The sequence below is a fragment of the Neltuma alba genome, unplaced genomic scaffold (genome assembly GCF_004799145.2).
Source record: "Neltuma alba isolate B1F8T4 unplaced genomic scaffold, ASM479914v2 tig00003868_pilon, whole genome shotgun sequence".
Classification (NCBI taxonomy): Eukaryota; Viridiplantae; Streptophyta; class Magnoliopsida; order Fabales; family Fabaceae; genus Neltuma; species Neltuma alba.
The window spans coordinates 65,776-87,078 of NW_021633460.1; the positions used below are offsets into that span (position 1 = coordinate 65,776).

A 21,303-nucleotide genomic window follows, 5' to 3' on the forward strand; every position below is an offset into this window, starting at 1 on the left:
CATAAAATCACTTCTGAAATTATGGTTTGATTCCATCTAAACATATCCTATATCTATGTACATATATATTTGTGTATGTATGTATTTGGCTTTTTGATGTGATGATTATTTTGAAATAGAGCATATATAATTCTTTATATTTATATTGTTTAGGGATATAATAGGTTACTTTATTTTGAGGTTGAAGGCATCTCCCGACTATAACAAGTTTTATAAACTCGTTCAGAATAATTTATAAACATATTTTTAATCATATACTCTACAGGATACATGGTAAGTGCATGAAAGAAGCTTTATTTCACGTGTAATTATAAGTGTTCATAAAAGTATACCCTTTTATTGCCGGCAAGGGGCGGAGGATGAAGAGAAATTTCTTGGAAATTTCATTCAAATAAACGCGTTTATGGGGCCCATTGATGATGGTCCCAAGTCAACAGATGATGATGGAGTCGTAATAAATAAACAGTTACAATCGATGTGGTGTCTCACTTGCCATTCCATTGCCTATTCATATTTCATAGTTCACGCTTCACAGTCCATTTGGTTGCTGTTTTAACAATAAAGATGAGTTCGGAGTGTCCTCCATTGACATTCTCAGTTCCGACACTGATCCAACGTGTGTTTGATGAAGTTGTTTCTACCATGAAATTATCAACCGCTGAGTCTATTGGTATGAAGCTCTTCATCATGGTTTCCTTTATTTGTCTTTTCATTCCCCTGAATTTGATGTCAATATGTCACTCCCCTCTTTGTCCGTATCCGACTAGCCCCTTGTGTCTCTATAAGAGCTAAATAATTGGTGTTTTAAGAGACCTGTTAATATTGAAAAAAAGTAATGTATTATTCTCGGTCCTTAATATAAGATTCATTTTGTGGTATAATTTATAATATAAAATGATACTTATATTAAGAGCTGGGGGTATTAAATATGTAAACAATGCATTTTTTTCTTAAATTATGTTCTAATTTATAAGAGGGACAGAGGGTATTTGAGAAAGAAAAATTGTGAAGAAAGAAAAACGATTAAAAAATGTATAAAAAAACTAATGCAATTATCCAAGGCAGAAAGTTATTGCTTTAGTAGAGGGGCCAGTGTTTTGTACTCCGTTTTATATGATGGCCTTTTTCTCCTCGATTGACTCGATACTTCATAATATAAGATATTTTGAGGTAAATAACGATTCATTAATAAAAATTATTCCAAAATTGTCCTCCATTATTTTACTTAAATACTCCTTCCGTTCCTTATTATAAGAGACATTTGATGCTTATGGCATGTTCCTATATATAAGAGACACTTACAAGTTGTCTCTACTTTTTTGTGTTGATTTACTATTTTACCCATATTTATCTTTAACTCACACTCTCTCTCCCTCCCACTTCTCTTTCTTTTAATAATTTAATTGTTCTCTCTCCTTATTAATGAGGGCATTTTTGGAAAAAAAATTATACTTTCTACACATTAATTGTTCTTAACTAATTTTAACTGTTTTTTTGATCAACGTACTTCGGTTATTTGTCTCTTATAATAAGAAACGGAGGGAGTACATGTTTCTCTCTCTCAAAATGTAGGATATTCTTGAAAGTTTATGTTTCTCTCTCTAAACTGTATTTAAGTAGAAAACAATGGGTTCTGTTTTCAAGGTCAAAATCATCCTTCTTTTAGTTTCTTTGATCTTTCTTATTTTAGAAGAGAAAATTTACATAAACATGCTGTTCCATTTTGATTTTCAGTTATAGTGGTGGCTGTGGTTATAGCCATTATGGCAATAACATACGCCATTGTTAAGTGCTTGAAGAAAGCACCCACAACGACTACAGCTCAAACCCACATTTCAACAACAGATCATCATAATGACCATAACATATATTCTCCAAACAACAGGGAAACCGTGTTAGTAATGCCGCCAGATTCAGATTCACAAGTTCTGGAGTTTCCGAGTATGGAAAGATTCCTCAACAACATCAACCAAGAGAAACCCATCAGATTCTCACCTGAGCAACTTCATCAAATCACAAATAACTACTCCACCGTTTTGGGTTCTGGTGCTTTTGGGGAGGTTTATAAAGGTGAACTGCCAAACGGACATCAAGTTGCTGTGCAAGTTCTAAAAAGTTTGGATCTTGGCACAGAGGGGCAGTTCAAAGCAGACGTTAGCACTATTGGAAGAACTTACCATATTAATTTAGTTATGCTTTATGGCTTCTGCTTCCACCGTGACAAGAGAGCTCTTATGTATGAGTTTGTGCAAAATGGTCTCTCAACAACTTATTATTTGGCACTCTGAACACAGAAATTGAGTTTAGGAAGCTTCATGAGATTGCAATTGGAACAGCAAAAGGAATTGCCTACTTACATGAAGAGTGTCAACAAAGAATCATTCATTACGATATTAAACCAGAGAATATACTTCTGGGACAGAACTTGGAACCAAAAGTTGCAGATTTTGGTCTTGCAAAACTTTGTAGCAGAGAAAGAGGCCACGTGAATATGTCTCAGTTCAGAGGAACAAGAGGGTATGCTGCACCAGAATTATGGAAGTGTTATCCTGTGAATCATAAGTGTGATGTTTATAGTTTTGGTATTGTCCTCTTTGAGATTGTAGGGAGAAGGCATTTTGATTGTGGCTACAGTGAATCACAACAATGGCTTCCAAAATGGACATGGGATATGTTTGAGAATAATGAATTACCAATGATGATTTCGCTGTTTGGGATTGAAAAAGAGAAAGACAGGGAAAAAGCCAGGAGAATGTTAATGGTGGGCCTTTGGTGTGTCCAATATTTGCCTACTGATAGGACTGTTATGAGTAATGTGGTGAAGATGTTCGAAGGTGATATAGAAATCGCTGCCCCGCCATTTCCCTTTCAGAATTTGGTGTCTGCTAAACCAAGTTTTACACCAAAGGGAACCGATGCAGATTCAGATGCTTCTTCTTCAGTAGTGGCAGAATCTTCTGATGAGCAATGCAATTCTAAACCAGTGCAAAATATAGACAGTATGTTAAGTTACAAGATGATGAGAAATTTCTTTATTAAATTCTACTTCATGAGTTGCAGAATTTTCTCAGCAATGCAATTCTCAACCATTACAAAATACTACGTAGAAAAATCTACACAGTTGCATGTTACGTTGTATTATTATGGCTCAAGATGATGATAAGCTTCTTTATTAACTTATTAAAATATTCTGAGTCTGTCCAAGCAAGGGAAAAAAATTAGAAAAATGACTACAAAATACCATATGAAAATAAAAAAGACAAAATAGGTATCCCAATAAACAAAACGAGTAAATAGGCATGAGGTATCAATCTGAAATTTTTACTTTTGGTGTAAAGACTAAAATGCCCATAAAGTGAGAGAAAAAGAAACTGAAGGTGAAAAGAAAGCAAATAGAGGAAGATATTGATGAAACACGTGAAGAAGAAAAGAGGAATGTTGGAAATACTATTATCTTACTCTTTCACGTCACTATTTTGTAGACATTATTGATTTGGTGGGTTTTGGTTGTGAGTAAGAGGGTTTGTAGTAAGAGAGGGAGCAAACCTGTGAGATTATGTAAGTGAGTAGAAGTTGATGGTAAGATTTGGATTGTTTATTTTTGTGGCTGCTTTATGGTGAAATAGAGATAGGATTATTGGGTTTGGGGGTTTATATTTAGTATATGATGAATGATGTAGCAAAGATCAGAAAATGATGACAAGTAATTACGTAATTAACTACTGTTATATGCTTGTTGGTTTTTGGTAAATACCATTACGTGAATGTTATATTTCATTACACATATGGTTAATTATGAAAGTTAATGGTTCAATATTTATTGTGACGTACTTCAGGTGCATGTCCACTAAATGATTTATATATGCTTACAAGTTGCCCATCTGGTGAAAACAGGCTTACAAAATCTATTGAAGAAGTGATCATTTTTACTATGAAAGTTATAAATCTTATTATATGTTTTGTAAAATTCAGCGTGAAATTTTATTCGTAGTTAGAAATAGGTTACCCATCCCCAAAAATAGGTTGCAAAACCTATTAACAAAACGATTACTTTCACTACAAAAGTTGTAAATCCCAATATATATTTTGTAAAATTCAACGTAAAATTTTATCAGTGTTTGCAAACCCAAACCGGACCGGCCGGTTCAGGCCAGAAACTGGCAAACCAGTCAATTGTTCGGTTCGGTTCATCATCTGAATTGAAAAAATCTCAAACTAGTATGAAGCGTCTAGATCCGGTATGAACCGAGAATAAACCGGCCAACCCATTGGGTTGGGCGGTTTAGCCAGGTGGCTTGAAAAAGTAAACTGGACAGAGAAAAACTAGATAAATATAAAGCCCAGAGAAAGAAGAAACACAAAAATAAAAGAGAGACCGCCGCCTGACTCTCGTTTTATGAGTTTACTTTTTGCCTTGTGCAACTACAAGTCGATGGCTTTGATCTATTCACTTTCCTTTAAGCTTCTCTGGAACGAAAGTGAAGAGATGGGAACTGTGGAGGTATGAAAATGAAGAATGAAAGTAAAGAATTCGAAACGAAGAAGATAGAGAGAGAACTAGAGAAAGAGAGCAAAAAAGACGGAGGAAAGAAGATGACTGAAACATGCAGAGCCTGCCATGACTAATGGATTCAGACTTCGAAAAACGTGAGAAGTCTGGAAATGACAAAAACTGGGAGAGAAATATTTATATTATAAAGCATCATTTATTAATATTATGTATTGTTCTCTGGGTATATACCGCTTATTTTATATACATTATTGATGGAAAGAAATATTTTATATATATTATTGTAATTACAAAATAAGTAAGATATTATTGATTTTATTTTTATATGTAAATATTATGTATTTATTATTATTTGACATTTGTTTTTATATCTTATCTTTCCTTTTATTTAAAATAACGAATATAAATTTGAAAATATATTATTTTAATTAACAATGGTTTGACTCCGGTTTGATCCCGATTTGACCCATTAACCCTTAACCCGCCATCTCGAACGGTTTAGTGACCGGTCTGATTTTCAGTACCTTGAATTTTATTAATTTTTAGAAACAAGTTGCACATCCTCTGAAAATAGGTTGCAAAATCCATTTAAGAAATGGTCATTTTCACTGCGAAAATTGTAAATCCCAATATGTGTTTTGTAAAATTCAGGGCAAAAGGTTTAATAATACTAGAAAATCAGGCAGCTTCACATTCCCTGAAAACAGTTTTATGTGAAGAACAAAGGCGAAACCAGAAAGAGGAATACTAGATAATAACATTTTAAGCTTTAGGGATCATAAAAAATGCTCTATGAAGAACAATATTCAAGCTTCTTACTCGTTTATCACAGTTGATGTTACTTCAGTGACGACTTCGATGGCAGCAATCTCGAGGAGTACAAGTTATTTCAAACAAGACAATGTACTTCAACGACAGTAACCAGCTTCAGCGACGGCAATCTACTCCTACGACAGCAGCAATGTGATTTCGAAGAACCGTTTTTGGTGACCGAAGGAACTTGGATTTAATTTCGTCAAGTGAAAGAAGTCAGTTTCTCCCTTTCTCCATTGCACGAATACACTCCTCAGTTTTCAGAAACAATCAGGACATTTCAGTCTTTACACCAAAAGTGTAAATTCTAAGTTAGAACTTCATGTCCATTTGGTCATTTTACTTATTTAGATGATTGTTTTGTTTTTTTAATTTTCATATGGTATTTTGTGGTTATTTTTCAAAAAAAATTTGTGTGGTGACCGTATCATTGCTTATCCTCAGGATTGCTGAGCACAGATATGAACCATCCGATTTTAAATTGGGTTCCAGTCCATGCGTTGTGCAGTGTAGAGTCTTTGACCAAGACTTTATCTTTCTTGGTAGGAAAAATGTCGTTGTCGGTGATGCCTAGTCTTCACTCTTCACAGGCAGGAACTCTACCAGTGGAGAACAACAGACCATGGAGTTGACAGGCTTTAGGCTTCGACCCCCCTCAACTACAAGTCGTTTTGACCCCACCCTCTTTCCAGTTGCTTTTTAAAGAATTCTCAAGTCCTTGTAAATAGAGATGCCAGTGTTTGACCAAAAAAATTAGAGATGCCAGTGATACTTTAGCACCTGGAAGTCTCAGACACTAAGCTCGAAATAGTAGAAGACAAAAAGGGTCACACCTTTCTTAATTAAACATTTTTTTGCTCATTCTTGTAGCATGCATCATTTTTCTAATTTAACTTCTGGTATGTGTACATTCTTAAAATTAAAATAGGAATGTATAAAAATGCTTAATTGAAAATTACTATGGGAAGATCCCAAAAAAAACTTATTAAATTTTAAAATCTCAAATTAGAAATTATTAAAAAAAATGTTATCATTTACTTTTTAAATTTGCTCAGTTGCTAACAACTAAGACTTATAATTATAGATAAAAAAAAACAAATAATGAGGGAGAGGTATTTTTATAAGTAAATATTTGCCCCTATTTATTTTTATTTTTAAAGCCTTCTTGCTTTTCCCACATTTGACAATAACGTCATCATCGTACAATTATTACTTCAACGGCCAACGATGTGTCATTTTCCCTAATAAATACAGTTACCGTATACTAGTATCTTGGTGTAATGTTCCAAGATACTTCTGAATGCTTTCTTCCTTCTTTGAACTTTCGTCAGAGCCGCCTGTTTCTAGTACTTTTCCCGGAACATTCATTCATTATCCCCTGTTTCAAAGGAACTATTACTTCTGATCAACATAAGACCCTCATGATCATCATCTTCGCACTCTTTTCTTATTTGGGTTTGAGTTTCATAAACCAAAAATCACATTTTCTCCGATCGACTTTCCTTCGTTAATCGCCAGAAAAGTCTCAGGTACGGTTCTTCTCCGATCACCATCAACGTCAGCTTATCAGAAACTTCAGAGCATAGTCCTTTTATTTCTTTTAATTTCTGATTACTGATTAATTGTATATGCTTAAGATCCGATCCATCTGGATTTTGACCATCGCTAATTATTATGGGTTCCATGTTAGAATTAAGGGCACGATAATCCGAGTGAGAAACACAACACGCCAGATTCGAATGGATAGGGATGGCAATTGTTTGGTGGCAACTAGATCATTCATGTCATCCGTATGGAGGGAAGGCAGTCGCATAATTATCACGAGTAAGATTTAAATTTTGCTTCGTCATATTGTGGAAGTATTATCTGTTTTTGTTAGACTCAACACCGGTTGATATTTTCATTTTTATTTTAACGACGTGTCGATAGAAATTCTGGGTACCCAATCAACAATTTGATGATTTCAGATCTTCTGTATACTTTTTCCCCATGATGAGCATTGCGTACTTATTTTATGGAAAATGCATATGAAGTATGCTGGTTTCATGTGGACGCACTATAGTCTAGCTTTTTCCCCCTAAATTTCTTTCAACTAAATTATTTAAAATGTTCGGTGGTAATAAATATTTTAAGACAACAAAATTTAGATCAAGTTTTTTAATCACACATATTAATTTGGTATTATTAGTTGGTTGTTAAAATGCATATATATATTATATGCACTGTTAAATTCACTTATGAAGTTAATCTAATAAATATAACTAACTTCATCTAAGTTTTATCCATTATTGAATAAAAAGAAAAGTTTGGATTGCAAGAATTCTGACCGAATCATTTCTACGTATATTGCAGTTTGCCTTATGAGCATAGTGGGGATAGCAATCGTTTTGCGTGGACATCGGACCCTACTCATTATTTTCGGCAGCGTGGGTAAGATTTACGTACAGCATTTTAAAGGTGAAAATAATAATAGAAGCACCAACAGTTTATTGGTTGAAATAGTAAGTGATTTTACTCTGTAAGGAGTAGAAAACAAAATTTAAAATTTAAAAAGCATACTTGTTGGAGAATTTTAACCTTAATATTTTCAACCTGACATAGAATAGTCTTGAGTGTAAAGTGACTTGAGAATACCCAGAGTCAAGCAAAATAATAGGAGATCTATGAAAATGACTAAATTATATGATTAACCTACAAGGCAAATTTGGCTTAAAATTTTTGAAAGTTTTGTTGTTGCAATAATTGTGACTGATTATCACTCATATATGTGTATGCCTGACTTGTAGTCGGGGTCATTGGCCTTGCATTACTTACCATGTTACTACGTCGTATTGAGGACGCGGATAAGTTTCTGACATTTACTATGGAAAAGTTTCTGAATGATTTGGAAAGACAAGGCCCAACAAAGTTCACATCATTTGACATAATGCGTGCAACGAACAACTACTCCGCCATGTTGGGGTCGGGAGGCTTTGGATCAGTTTATAAAGGAACATTTATTGACGGATCTGTTGCGGCAGTGAAAGTTCTACGTGGTGGCGTTTCTGCCAAGAGAATGGAGGAGCAATTCATGGCTGAAGTTGGCACAATTGGGAGAGTTCATCATATGAATCTGGTTCGCCTCATTGGATTCTGCGTTGAAAAGGATACGACAGCTCTAGTTTATGAGTACATGAGCAATGGCTCTCTTGACAAACATCTGTTTGCTAGTGAAAAGAATAAGAACTTGGCATTTGAGAAGCTTCATGAGATTGCGGTTGGAACAGCCAGAGGGATTGCTTACTTGCATGAAGAATGCCACGAGGATCATCCACTATGATATAAAACCAGAAAACATCCTCTTGGACCATATTTTGCATCCTAAAGTTTCCGATTTTGGTTTAGCCAAGCTTTGTAACAGGGAAAACTCTTATGTCACAATGACAGGCCTAAGAGGGACACCGGGTTATGCTGCACCAGAACTTTGGATGCCTTTCCGTGTAACTCACAAATGTGATTTTTATAGTTTTGGAATGTTATTGTTTGAAATCGTAGGAGGAAGAAGAAACCTCGTTGGGGACCTCCCAGAAAGTCAAGAGTGGCTTCCTATGAGGGGTTGGAAAAAATTTGAGAGTAAAAATCTAAAAGAGTTGATAACAGATTGTGATATTGAAGATAAAGACGAAGAGATGGCAGAAGGAATGGTAGAAATAGCTCTGTGGTGTGTTCAGTATAAACCAGAATTGAGACCTAAGGTGAGTGATGTGGTGAAAATGTTGGAAGGCTCCACGGATGCTGCAGACCCTTCAAACCCATTTCAACACTTGATGGATGAGGCAGATCAAGTGGATAGTAGTATTGATGGTGGCTCATCTACTCTTGAAGGAACTGAATCTTCCATTGTGAGTGCTCCTCCTTTGTTTGATGAGATCCAAATAGATTCCAGCCAAACTTAATTAGCAAAAACCATTTTCCCTTTAGATGACATACACATCTTCCTATGCTTTAATTTAGAGTTTAGCTTCTGCATTGTGTATCTTATGGATCCACATCTTATTTCTGGTGCGAGAGATATATATTTCATGCATTTTTAATTTTTAAATTTTGTTTGTTGTTCAACTTTCTAGGGTAACCAAAAAATATATATCAATGACTTTGACGCACGTACGACGAGGAAACAGAGTGTAACTGCCAAAGAAATGAAAAAACAAAAGACGTACCCGTGCAGACTGCAAGACCAGAAAATGTGTGTGTGTTTTTTTTTGTAGGCACTCATATCCTCTTATTAGAGACAATCATGTGTTGGACACTAAATATAGATACTTCTTCTATCCGAAAAAGGAAAAGGAACGAAAGGTGAAAGGAGTTATTACTGCAGCAATTGGGTTGTTCTGAATGAACAGCAGAGATAGTCATCTTACTTTCTGCAAAAGAAAACAATTTAAATTGTTAGAAAATTTGAAGTACACTGTCTTATGATTTGCCTTCCTTTTTTCCTCACACGGTCTGCGTCGTATTTAAAAAGGATTCGGCCAGGTTTTTCTATTTTGGGACTGATTGGTTTTTATATGCAGCGAGGCTAAAATTACGTGTACTTGCTCCTCATTTTCCAACTAGAGGAGATCGTGAACGTTTAAATTTAACGTGATACTTGATAGCCACTATTAATAAAATAAAATAAAAACATCAAATTTCAATTTGGACGTGCTAAAATAGTAGCATCCTCTGCTCTCATAGTAATGCATACATATATATATATATATATATATATAAAAGATTGATGAAAGTTTAATGAAAATGATTAAATTGAAAAATGGAAATTATAAAAAGTCATATAACAATTTGACATAGCACAATATATATAAATATATATATAGTTATTTTGTGGCGGTAAGAACTTTGACCGAATCAACTATTGTGGGCTTTGTTATAAAAGCATTCATTTGGATTGCCAGTCCTTATCACTCTCTACTCAGTTAAGATTTTGATAGTTATACTTCCTTTATTTCTTAATATAATAGTTAGATAACTAATATATAAAAATTAAAAAAATTAGTAGCCTTCATTTAATTTGAATCCAATTCCTACCATTTTGGATTTTGCTTCAAAGAGAATATGAGGACTCTCTAGTTTATGCGTATGAGTGTAATGGCTCCCTTAATAGTGATTTGTTTGGTGAAAACAACATGCTAACATTTGATAATTAGCTTGGATTTAAAAAAAAAAATCACCCGTATTATTACGGACATCTAACACATTTCTCACGCATAATTAATTTTCTTTCCTATTTTTCTTTTCGCTCATTAGGTTTGCATCGTATTTTTAGGTGCGACACTTGTCTTATATGAAATTTATAGAAAAAATTTTAATTTTTATAAAACGATACTTGTCCTATATATTGTTTGTTCAAATCTAAATAATTTATTTATACTCATTGTGCACATGAAACATTTACTAAGAAAAGTACTGGAATTTTCAAGCATGGAAAGATTCCTCAACAACATCGACCAAGAGGAACCCGTCAGATTCTCACCGGAGCAACTTGGCCAAATCACAAACAACTACACCACTGTTCTGGGGTCTGGTGCTTTTGGAGAGGTTTGTAAAAGTGAATTGTCAAATGGACAGCAAGTTGCAGTGAAAGTTCTCAAAAGTTTGGATCCTGGGACAGAAGAGCAATTCAAAGCAGAAGTTAGCACTATTGGAAGAACTTACCATATCAATGTAGTTACGCTTTATGACTTCTGCTCCCACCGTGACAAGAGAGCTCTTATATACGAGTTTGTGCAAAATGGGTCTCTCAACAACTTATTATTTGGCAGTCTGAGCACAGAAATCCAGTGTGGGAAGCTTCATGAGATTGCAATTGGAACAGCAAAAAGAATTGACTACTCACATGAAGAGTGTCAACAAAGAGTCATTCTTTACGCTATTAAACCGGAGAATATACTTCTGGGCCTGAACTTGGAACCAAAAGTTGCAGACTTTGGTCTTCCAGTCTGTCTAGTAAATAAACCTTTTTAACCCGTCCTATCAGGTCCGCATAACCAGTCCAAAATCTTCTCACCCTCCTCATCAATTCCAATTCGATGACCCTCTTCTGTCATTTTTTTTTTTTGAATGAAACTGAATAACAAGTCTCGAAACAACAAAATAAGAGAGAGCAAGAACCTATCGTTCATCAACCTCTACCTGTTGGATAAGAGGGGGAGGATAATAAAAAAGCCAAAAATTCCCTTCTAACCTATGAGAAAGTTTTGCTAAACTATCAGCAATGGTCATGTCCTCTCTTGGTACATGAGAAACTATGACCTGCCAATCCCTGTTAATCAACAACCTAACATCATCAATAATGTCCTTGAAAGGATGGTCATTATTGTATCCTCTAAGAGCAAAATTGCCTGCAGCTATACAATCAGAAAATAAAATAATTTTCCTTCATTACATAATATTGGCACCATCTGTCAATGCTCATGCATATAAAAGTGGTACGTGAACCATAATTCATGGTGTTTGATTCCACAATATAAAAGTAGTACACAAGAGTATGACAGTATAAAATCAACGATTGCGGCTGGGAATATTATTTCTTCATTACATGTATTGGCACCATCTGTCAATGCTCTTGCATGAAAATAGTCACACTTTTATGGATGTGGGCTGTCTTAAAAGGTACTACCTCCTATCCTTAATATAAGACCCCGTTTGACTTGTGTTGGTCCTAAATATGATACCCCAATCTATTTTGTCTATCATATTTACTCAATTTTTTTCAAGATAGTTCTTCTAATAATTATAGTTTTAGCTAACATACTTGATTAGTAAGGATATTTTAGGAAAGACAACACCTATTTATTACAAATAACTTACTTAACTTCTTTTCTTAATTTTCTCAAATTAGTCAGGCTCTTATAATTAGGACCGGAGGTGGTAGTATTGATTTACTTTGGTTGTTTATTGCTAGAATTGGATCTAAAGAAATAGAAAAGGAGGCAAGATTCTTATATTTGAGGAACCTGAAACTTACTCCGTATGGTATATAAAAAAACACTGTATAACAGTGTTCAAGTGTGCTCAGGTAAATTAGAATTTTGTACGAAAATTGAAGTATACTTAAGTAACTTGGAATATATTTGAGCAAATTCCAATGTGATGAAAAAAATTCAAATTTTTTTGAGCAAATTCGAATTTAATAAAAAAAATTTGAATTTGCTGCATCAAATTCGAGTTTGCTTGCTCATTTTATTATCATATTAAAGTTTAAATTTTATCGAACATAACTTTACAAATAAGAACTTTTTTTATGAGAATAATATTTATATTTTTTATGAGAATGGTATTTATATTTATATATTTTTTCATATTCAAATTGAGTATTTCTTTCTTTAATATATTTTATTTACACTTTTTTATTTAATTTTTTTATTTATTTTTAATCATTTAATATCTATAATGATTTTTATATTTATATTGAACATCCATGTTTATTTAAATTATAATTTATTAAAATTTTTAATAATGTTATTATTCTGTCAGATTAAAAAGCACTTTTATATTTATATTGAATATTCATATTTATTACAAGTGGAGGGCTTGGTATTTCCTCTTATAAATTTTTTAATAATACTAAATTATTTTATTAAGGGCAATATGATTAATTTGGTTTATTTTTTCATTTATTTTCATCCAGCTAAATATAAATTTTTCATTGAATCAATTTTAGTTTCTAGTAAACATTCACTTAGCTGGAAATTTTTTTTCCTCTTTCTTTCAATTCATTTTATTCCAATCTATTTTTCAAACCAAACGGGCCTTTATGATCTGTCTTGTGGATCCCTAGACGTTTTATGGAAAAAATTAAAATGCATGACAACCAGTCGAAATAAAAAGTGTGAGGAAATTGCTAATGAAATTACCTAATAAAATTAAATGAGTATGCCAGAGAAATATCGACCTATGGGAGAAACTTTTGTCACAGTTCGCAAATTGTATATAAATTCATTAAAAAAAAAAAAGGATGCCTGAAGAAGTTGGACTCTGAGGTGGAACCTCCAATACATAGTATGACAATAGATTGCGCCTAAACGGATACCTTTCCTAAAATGAATCCATTCATTGTTTAAAAAAAGTTATGGTGGTTCAAGCGTCAAGTATACGCTATTTCTCAAATTATTTTGTGATGTGTATTTTTTCATCCTAAATTATTTCCTGGTGCATCAGCTTAAATTATAAAGTGTAAAATTGGACTAAAAAATATTTTAGAATGCTAGATGTATCTGAAAAAAATATTTCAAGATACTAGATAAATCACAAAATGCTTCAGAATATTAGATTAGATATACCTGAAAAAATATTTTAGGGCGCTAGATGCACAATTTTTATTTGAAAAGAAAACAATGAGATCCAATGATAAACTTTATTTGTACGGAAGATTCATCCCAAATTCTGAATAATTAGTTTATTTTACGCCTTTTTGATGTGCTTGAACGTGGTTAATTATAGAGTCAATAGAGATTAATTCAATTAGTAACGATTTGGCCTATAATTTAATTTATAAGATTTTGAGTGAAATATAGGTACCTTTAAAAGCACTCTTTTGACTTAAAAGCACATCTTAACTCTAATAAGCTCTTATAATTTAAGCATTTAACTCACTGGAACTTTATATGGAAAAAAATAGCATTCCTTCTATTCTTATTTATAAGAGACTTTTTTTTTTTTTTGAAAAGGTATGTTCTTTTTTATAAAAGACATTTTAAAATTTACCCTCAATTAATTATATGTTTCTCTCTCTCTTTTTTCACTCATTCTTTCTCCCACCCACATTTTCCATGAATAAGGGTGCTTTTGAAAAATAAATTATATTTGTTTTACATATTTATTACTTTTAACTAATTTTAGCTAACCTTTTGATCAATATGATGCGATGAATCATCTTTTACAGAATGAAACAGAGAGAGCGGTGGATAATAACTATTAGGTTTACGTATTCTAATGAGCTATTACTGCTCTGCTAGCAAGAGGAAGATGATGAGAAATGAAATTTCCTTATTTCCGTTTTTTTTTAACAGAAATTTTAGCCAAGTGTACAGACTCAATCTAAGCTGGAGAGCTCGATCCAACTCTTCCTAGATCGTACCATCTCCATGCAAAACACGTTATGGGGCTGTACAGAAAAACGCGTTTACGGGGCCCTAATCGTCAGATGCTCGTATCCACCATCATGTTACCGTAGGGGTTTTATGTTTACATCTCATACACCTCTGTCCACTGGCTTGCTCTTTTCCGCCATTATTTATTCATTCATTCTAAGTTTCCAACATTTTATTCAAGTTTTAAGAATAAAGATTATTTTAGTTTCGAGTCTCCTCCGTCGTTCATTAATTAACTCAAGCAAAGATTTTCCAATGCCGTATCTTCCTCCGTCTGGTTCTTGTGTGGCATGGTCAACGGCTGGGTCTATTGGTATGAAGCTACTACTCTCTTCATTCATGGTTTATTTTATGCTTATATTTTGAACTGAGGAGTATAAACGCATAAGGCAATTGCCCGTGGGTCCCCACGGCCTTGCTTCAAAGCTCAAAATGATTAAAACTAAGCATTTACAGAGATAATCTTGATTTTTCAGAATCTTGATTTTTCAGAATTTTTCTTTTTAATTTAGAATCACCCTTGTTTTAGTTTTCTTTGATCTTCTTGTTCCATTTTGATTTTCAGTCACAGCGGTGGTGGTTATAGCCATTATAGCAATAGCATATGCCGTTGCTAAGTGCATGAAGAAAGCACCAACAACCCAGATTTCAACAACAGATCATCACAATAACATGCATTCTTCAAACAACAAGGAAATCGTGTTAGTAAAACCGCCAGATTCAGATTCACAGGTACTGGAGTTCGCAACCATGGAAAGATTCCTCAACAACATCAACCGAGAGAAACCCATCAGATTCTCACCTGAGCAACTTGAAGAAATCACAGACAACTACACCACTGTTCTGGGGTCTGGTGCTTTTGGGGAGGTTTATAAAGGTGAATTGTCCAATGGACAGCAAGTTGCAGTGAAAGTTCTCAACAGTTTGGATCTTGGCGCAGAAGAGCAATTCAAAGCAGAAGTTAGCACTATTGGAAGAACTTACCATATCAATGTAGTTATGCTATATGGCTTCTGCTTCCACCGTGAAAAGAGAGCTCTTATATACGAGTTTGTGCAAAATGGGTCTCTCAACAACTTATTATTTGGCACTCTGAACACAGAAATCCAGTTTGGGAAGCTTCATGAGATTGCAATTGGAACAGCAAGAGGAATTGCCTACTTACATGAAGAGTGTCAACAAAGAATCATTCATTACGATATTAAACCAGAGAATATACTTCTGGGCCAGAACTTGGAACCAAAAGTTGCAGATTTTGGTCTTGCAAAACATTGTAGCAGAGAAAGAAGCCGCGTGAATATGTCTCAGTTCAGAGGAACAAGAGGGTATGCTGCACCAGAATTATGGAAGTGTTATCCTGTGAATCATAAGTGTGATGTTTATAGTTTTGGCATTGTCCTCTTTGAGATTGTAGGGAGAAGAAGGCATTTTGATTGTGGCTACAGTGAATCACAACAATGGCTTCCAAAATGGACATGGGATATGTTTGAGAATAATGAACTACCAATGATGATTTCGCTGTTTGGGATTGAAAAAGAGAAAGACAGGGAAAAGGCCAAGAGAATGTTAATGGTGGCCCTTTGGTGTGTTCAATATTTGCCTACTGATAGGCCTCTTATGAGTAATGTGGTGAAGATGTTGGAAGGTGATATAGAAATCGCTGCCCCGCCATTTCCCTTTCAGAATTTGGTGGCTGCTAAACCAAGTTTTACACCAAAGGGAACCGATGCAGATTCAGATGCTTCTTATTCAGTAGTGGCAGAACCTTCTGATGAGCAATGCAGTTCTAAACCGGTGCAAAATATAGATACCGTATAGAAAAATCTACACAGACGTATGTCACTTTGTATTAGTATGTTACGTTACAAGATGATGGGAAGTTTCTTTATTAACTTCTACTTCATGAGTTGTACAATCTTCTCAGCAATTCAATTCTCAACCAGTGCAAAATACAACGTAGAAAAATCTACACAGTCGCATGTTATGTTGCGCTGTGTTAGTATGGTTCAAGGTGATGAGAAGTTTCTTTACTAACATTTACTTATTAAAATATTCTGAGTCTGTCCAAGAAAGGGGGGGAAAAAAATTCGTGGTGTGACAGACTGACAGTATCATTGCTTATCCTCATGATTGATAAGCACAGATATGGACCATCCGATTTTAAACTGGGTTCCAGCCCATGCCATGCGCAGTGTAACGCCTTTGACAAAGACTTTGTCTTTCTTGGTCGGAAAATATGTCGTTGTAGGTAATGCCTGGTCTTCGCTCTTCACAGGCTCTTCACAGGCGGGAACTCTACTAGAGGAGAACAGCAGACCAAGAAGTTGACAGGTTTTAGGCTTCGGCCCCCAAACTACAAGTCGTTTTGACCTTTTGAAAGAATTCGCAAGTCCTTGTGAAGAGAGATGACTGGTCTCTATCAACAAAAAGAGATGACAGGGATACTTTAGCAACTGGAACTCTCAGTCTCTCATACACTAAGCTAGAAATATTTAAAGACTAAAAGCATCATAACTTTCTTAATTAAACATTTTTTATGTTCATTCTTTTAGCATGCATCATTTTTCTAATTTAACTTTTGATATATGTACATTCTTAAAATTAAAATATGAATATATAAAAATGCTCAATTGAAAATTATTACAGGAAAATTTTAAAAAAAGTACTTTTTAAATTTCAAAATATCAAATCAGAAATTATTACAAAAATATGTTGTTATTTACTTTTGAAGTTCGCTCAATTGCTATTAAAGTGTGGTAAATAAGAGAAAAAAGTAATAATAACAAATAATGAGGGAGAGGTATTTTTATAATTAAAAATAAAATACAAATATACTAATTGATGAAAAAGGGCATTTTCCTCTATTATTTTTATTTTTAAAGCCTTCATGCTTTTCTCACATTTGACAATAATGTCATCAAGTATTCAAGTTACAATTTTTACTTCAACGGCCCCCAGTATGCCATCTTCCCTAGTAAATACAGCTACAGTATGTCTTGATGTAATGTTCCAAGATTCTTCTGAATGCTTTCTTCCCACTTTGAACTTTCGTCAGTGCCGCCTGTTTCTAGTACTTTTCCCACAACATTCATTCACTATCCCCAGTTTCAAAGGAACTGTTACTTCTGACCAATGTAAGACCTCCTGATCATCATCTTCGCACTATTTTCTCATTTGGGTTTGAGTTTCATAAACCACAAATCACATTTTCTCCGATCGACTTTCCTTCATTAATTCCCAGAAAAGTCTCAGGTACGGTTCTTCTCATCAACGTCAGCTCACCAAAACTTCAAAGCATAGTCCTTTTATTTCCTTTAATTTCTGATTACTGATTAATTATATATGCTTAAAATCCGATCCATCTGGATTTTGACCATCGCTAATTATTATCTGTTCCATGGTAGGTTTAACGGCACGACAATCCGAGTGAGAAACACAACACCCCAGGTTCAATGGACAGGGTGCCAATTGTTTGGTGGCAACTAGATCAGTCATGCCATCTCTATGGAGGGAAGGCAGTCGCACTATTATCGCGCTTAAGATTTAGAGCCTTTTAATTGTTCGTGGTTAAAAAAGAAGAAGAACTTTTTAGATTCAGTTCTTACTATTAGTCCACTTCATTTTTAATTTAAATTTATCTTCTTTTTTTTTTTTTGTTAGACTCAGCACCAATTAGTCTTTTCATTTATATTTTAATGACATGTTGATAAATGTTCTGGGTACTCAATTAACAATTTGATGATTTCAGATCTTCTGTATATTTTTTCTCGATAATGAGCCTTGCATAGAAAATGCATATGAAGTATGCTGGTTTAACAAAATTATTTAAAATATTCGATGGTGATAAATATTTTAAGACAAAAAAAATTCAAGTCAAAATTTTCAATCACACGTACTAATTTAGTATTATTAGTTAGTTATCAAAATGCATATATATGCACCAATAAATTCACTTATGAAGTTAATTTAATACATATAAGTAGCTTTATCTAAGTTTTATCAATTATCAAATAAAAAGAAAAGTTTGGATTGCAAGAATTCTGACCGAATCATTTCTACGGAGCACGGATATTGCAGTTTCCCTTCTGCGCGTAGTGGGGAATGGAGACAGCAATCGCTTTCCTTGAACATCGGACCCTACTCATTATTTTCTGCAGCGTGGGTAAGATTCGCCGAAGAAGGTCGTTCCTCCGCCGGTTCAGTTGGAGAAGTCCCTATCTGGGCAATCCGTATTAGATGGGTCTATCCTGGGGTTTTTCAAGAAGTCTGTAACGAGAGTGCAAACTGGTAAGTAGAACTTTGCGGTAGAAAAAACCTGGTAAGTAGAGCGTTTTGGTTAGTGTGTTTGCCTTTGTGTAGCTTTGATCATTGTCAATGTAGCTGGAAAAAGAAGTGCGAGCAATTGTTGAGTAACCAAAAAAAGTCTCACAAAAGGGAAAAAGCGGATATGGGTAGAAAAAACTGGTAAGTAGAACGTTTCGGTTTGATTGTTCCTTCGTCTCTGTTTTTATTTTCAACCTGTTAAAATAAATACACACACAAACTTCATAAAGTTAGTTTATACGGTCACTAAACCACACAATTGAAAACACAACTAACATAAAATATGAACGCATGGCACGGTTAAAGACCAAGAAAAAAGCCCCAGCTTAAACCTAATAAAGTTGGTTGACTAGCTCATTGACCTTTGCTGGCTAGTTTCTTTTGTCTTTTCCGTGTATCCCCCCCCCCAAAAAAAAAAAAAAAAAAGGCTCATTCAGCTTTAGATTCCTCTCATATTTTCCTTTAAAGCTCGTATGAAAGTTCCACGCAATTTTACAGAACATAGCATCATTCATATTTTTTCAGAAGCGGTATTGTCAAAAGTCAACCAAGGTTGGTAAATGTCTCTATTTTGGTTGGATTTATCTTGAGTCGAGTCAGTGTGTCCAAAAGAGCGTTCCGTTGGGAGCTGGGGAACGGAGACCAGATACGTCATCTCTAATCTGTGTCCATATTTGCATATAAATTGCATATTTCATCTCTGCCTTTCCTACACTTCTTCTCATCAATGTCACCATTGATGTACCTGCGGGCGTCTGTAAGATTTAGAGCTCTTGTTTATCCTTTTTCTTTTTAATGCTAAATTTTGAGTGCAATATAGGTACCTTTAAAAGCATTCTTTTAACTTAAAAGCATATCCTAACTCTAATAAGCTCTTATAATTGAAGTATTTAACTCACTGGAACTTTTTCTTTTTTTTGGGGAACATAACTCATTGGAACTTTATACGGGGAAAAAAATAGTATTCCTTCTATTCTTGTTTATAAGAGACACTTTTTTGAAAAGCTATGTTTTTTAAAAAAAATAAAAGACACGATAAAATTCACCCTCAATTAATTACATGTCTCTCTCTCTCTCTTTTCTTTACTCATTCTCTCTCATTTTTTTCACTCATTCTTTGTCCCCCCAACATTTTCCATAAATAAGAGTGCTTTTGAAAAACAACTTATATATATATATATATTTTTTTTTTACATATTTATTGTTTCTAACTAATTTTAACCAAGTTTTTTTATCAACATGATTTGGTTAATCATCTTTTACAAAATGAGACAGAGAGAGCAGTGGATAATAACTATTAGGTTTAGGGTTTCTATTCTAATGAGCTATTACTGCTCTGCTAGTAAAAGGAAGATGATGAGAAACAAAATTTCCTTATTTCCTTTTTTTTCTAACAGAAATTTTAGGTAAGTGTTCAGACTCAATCTAAGCTGAAGCGCTTGATCCAATTCTCCCCAGATCATACCAACAAAAACGCATTGTGGGGCCGAAAAAAAATGTAGTTATGCTTTATGGCTTCTGCTTCCACCGTGAAAAGAGAGCTCTTATATGCGAGTTTGTGCAAAATGGGTCTCTCGACAACTTATTATTTGGCACTCTGAACACAGAAATCCAGTTTGGGAAGCTTCAAGAGATTGCAATTGGAACAGCAAAAGGAATTGCCTACTTACATGAAGAGTGTCAACAAAGAATCATCCATTGCGATATTAAACCAGAGAATATTCTTCTGGGCCAGAAGTTGGAACCAAAAGTTGCAGATTTTGGTCTTGCAAAACATTGTAGCAGAGAAAGAAGCCACATGAATATGTCTCAGTTCAGAGGAACAAGAGGGTATGCTGCACCAGAATTATGGAAGTGTTATCCTGTGAATCATAAGTGTGATGTTTATAGTTTTGGCATTGTCCTCTTTGAGATTGTAGGGAGAAGAAGGCATTTTGATTGTGGCTACAGTGAATCACAACAATGGCTTCCAAAATGGACATGGGATATGTTTGAGAATAATGAACTACCAATGATGATTTCGCTGTTTGGGATTGAAAAGGAGAAAGATAGGGAAAAGGCCAAGAGAATGATAATGGTGGCCCTTTGGTATGTTCAATATTTGCCCACTGATAGACCTCTTATGAGTAATGTGGTGAAGATGTTGGAAGGTGACATAGAAATCGCTGCCCCGCCATTTCCCTTTCAGAATTTGGTGTCTGCTAAACCAAGTTTTACACAAAGGGAACCGATGCACATTCAGATGCTTCTTCTTCAGTAGTGGCAGAACCTTCCGATGACCAATACAGTTCTAAAACGGTGCAAAATATATATACCGTGTAGAAAAATCTACACAGACGTATGTCACTTTGTATTAGTATGTCAAGTTACAAGATGATGAGAAATTTCTTTATTAACTTCTACTTCATGAGTTGCAGAATCTTCTCAGCAATTCAGTTCTCAACCAGTACAGAATACTATGTAGAAAAATCTATACAGTCGCATGTCGTTTTGTATTGGTATGGCTCAAGATGATGAGAAGCTTCT

General features: G+C 34.3%; 2 protein-coding genes and 3 pseudogenes across 2 annotated transcripts; all 5 read left to right on the top strand.

Annotated features, from left to right (window-relative positions):
* The first annotated feature begins 642 nt into the window (after positions 1-642).
* LOC114742738 (PR5-like receptor kinase) lies at positions 643-3,517 on the top strand (annotated as a pseudogene).
* A 4,621-nt stretch (positions 3,518-8,138) lies between these two features.
* LOC114742739 (G-type lectin S-receptor-like serine/threonine-protein kinase At5g24080) lies at positions 8,139-9,258 on the top strand (annotated as a pseudogene).
* Positions 9,259-10,783: 1,525 nt separating this feature from the next.
* LOC114742740 (LEAF RUST 10 DISEASE-RESISTANCE LOCUS RECEPTOR-LIKE PROTEIN KINASE-like 2.4) lies at positions 10,784-11,326 on the top strand. The gene has a single exon (XM_028930959.1). The coding sequence runs from the start codon at positions 10,784-10,786 to the stop codon at positions 11,324-11,326; it is 543 nt and encodes a 180-aa protein (XP_028786792.1).
* Positions 11,327-14,728: 3,402 nt separating this feature from the next.
* Positions 14,729-16,272, top strand: LOC114742741 (PR5-like receptor kinase). The gene is made up of 2 exons (XM_028930960.1): positions 14,729-14,767; positions 15,020-16,272. Exon 2 carries the CDS (start codon positions 15,076-15,078, stop codon positions 16,270-16,272), a length of 1,197 nt encoding a protein of 398 aa, XP_028786793.1. The 5' UTR covers positions 14,729-14,767; positions 15,020-15,075.
* A 327-nt stretch (positions 16,273-16,599) lies between these two features.
* On the top strand, positions 16,600-21,099 carry LOC114742742 (PR5-like receptor kinase; annotated as a pseudogene).
* The last annotated feature ends 204 nt before the right edge of the window (positions 21,100-21,303 follow it).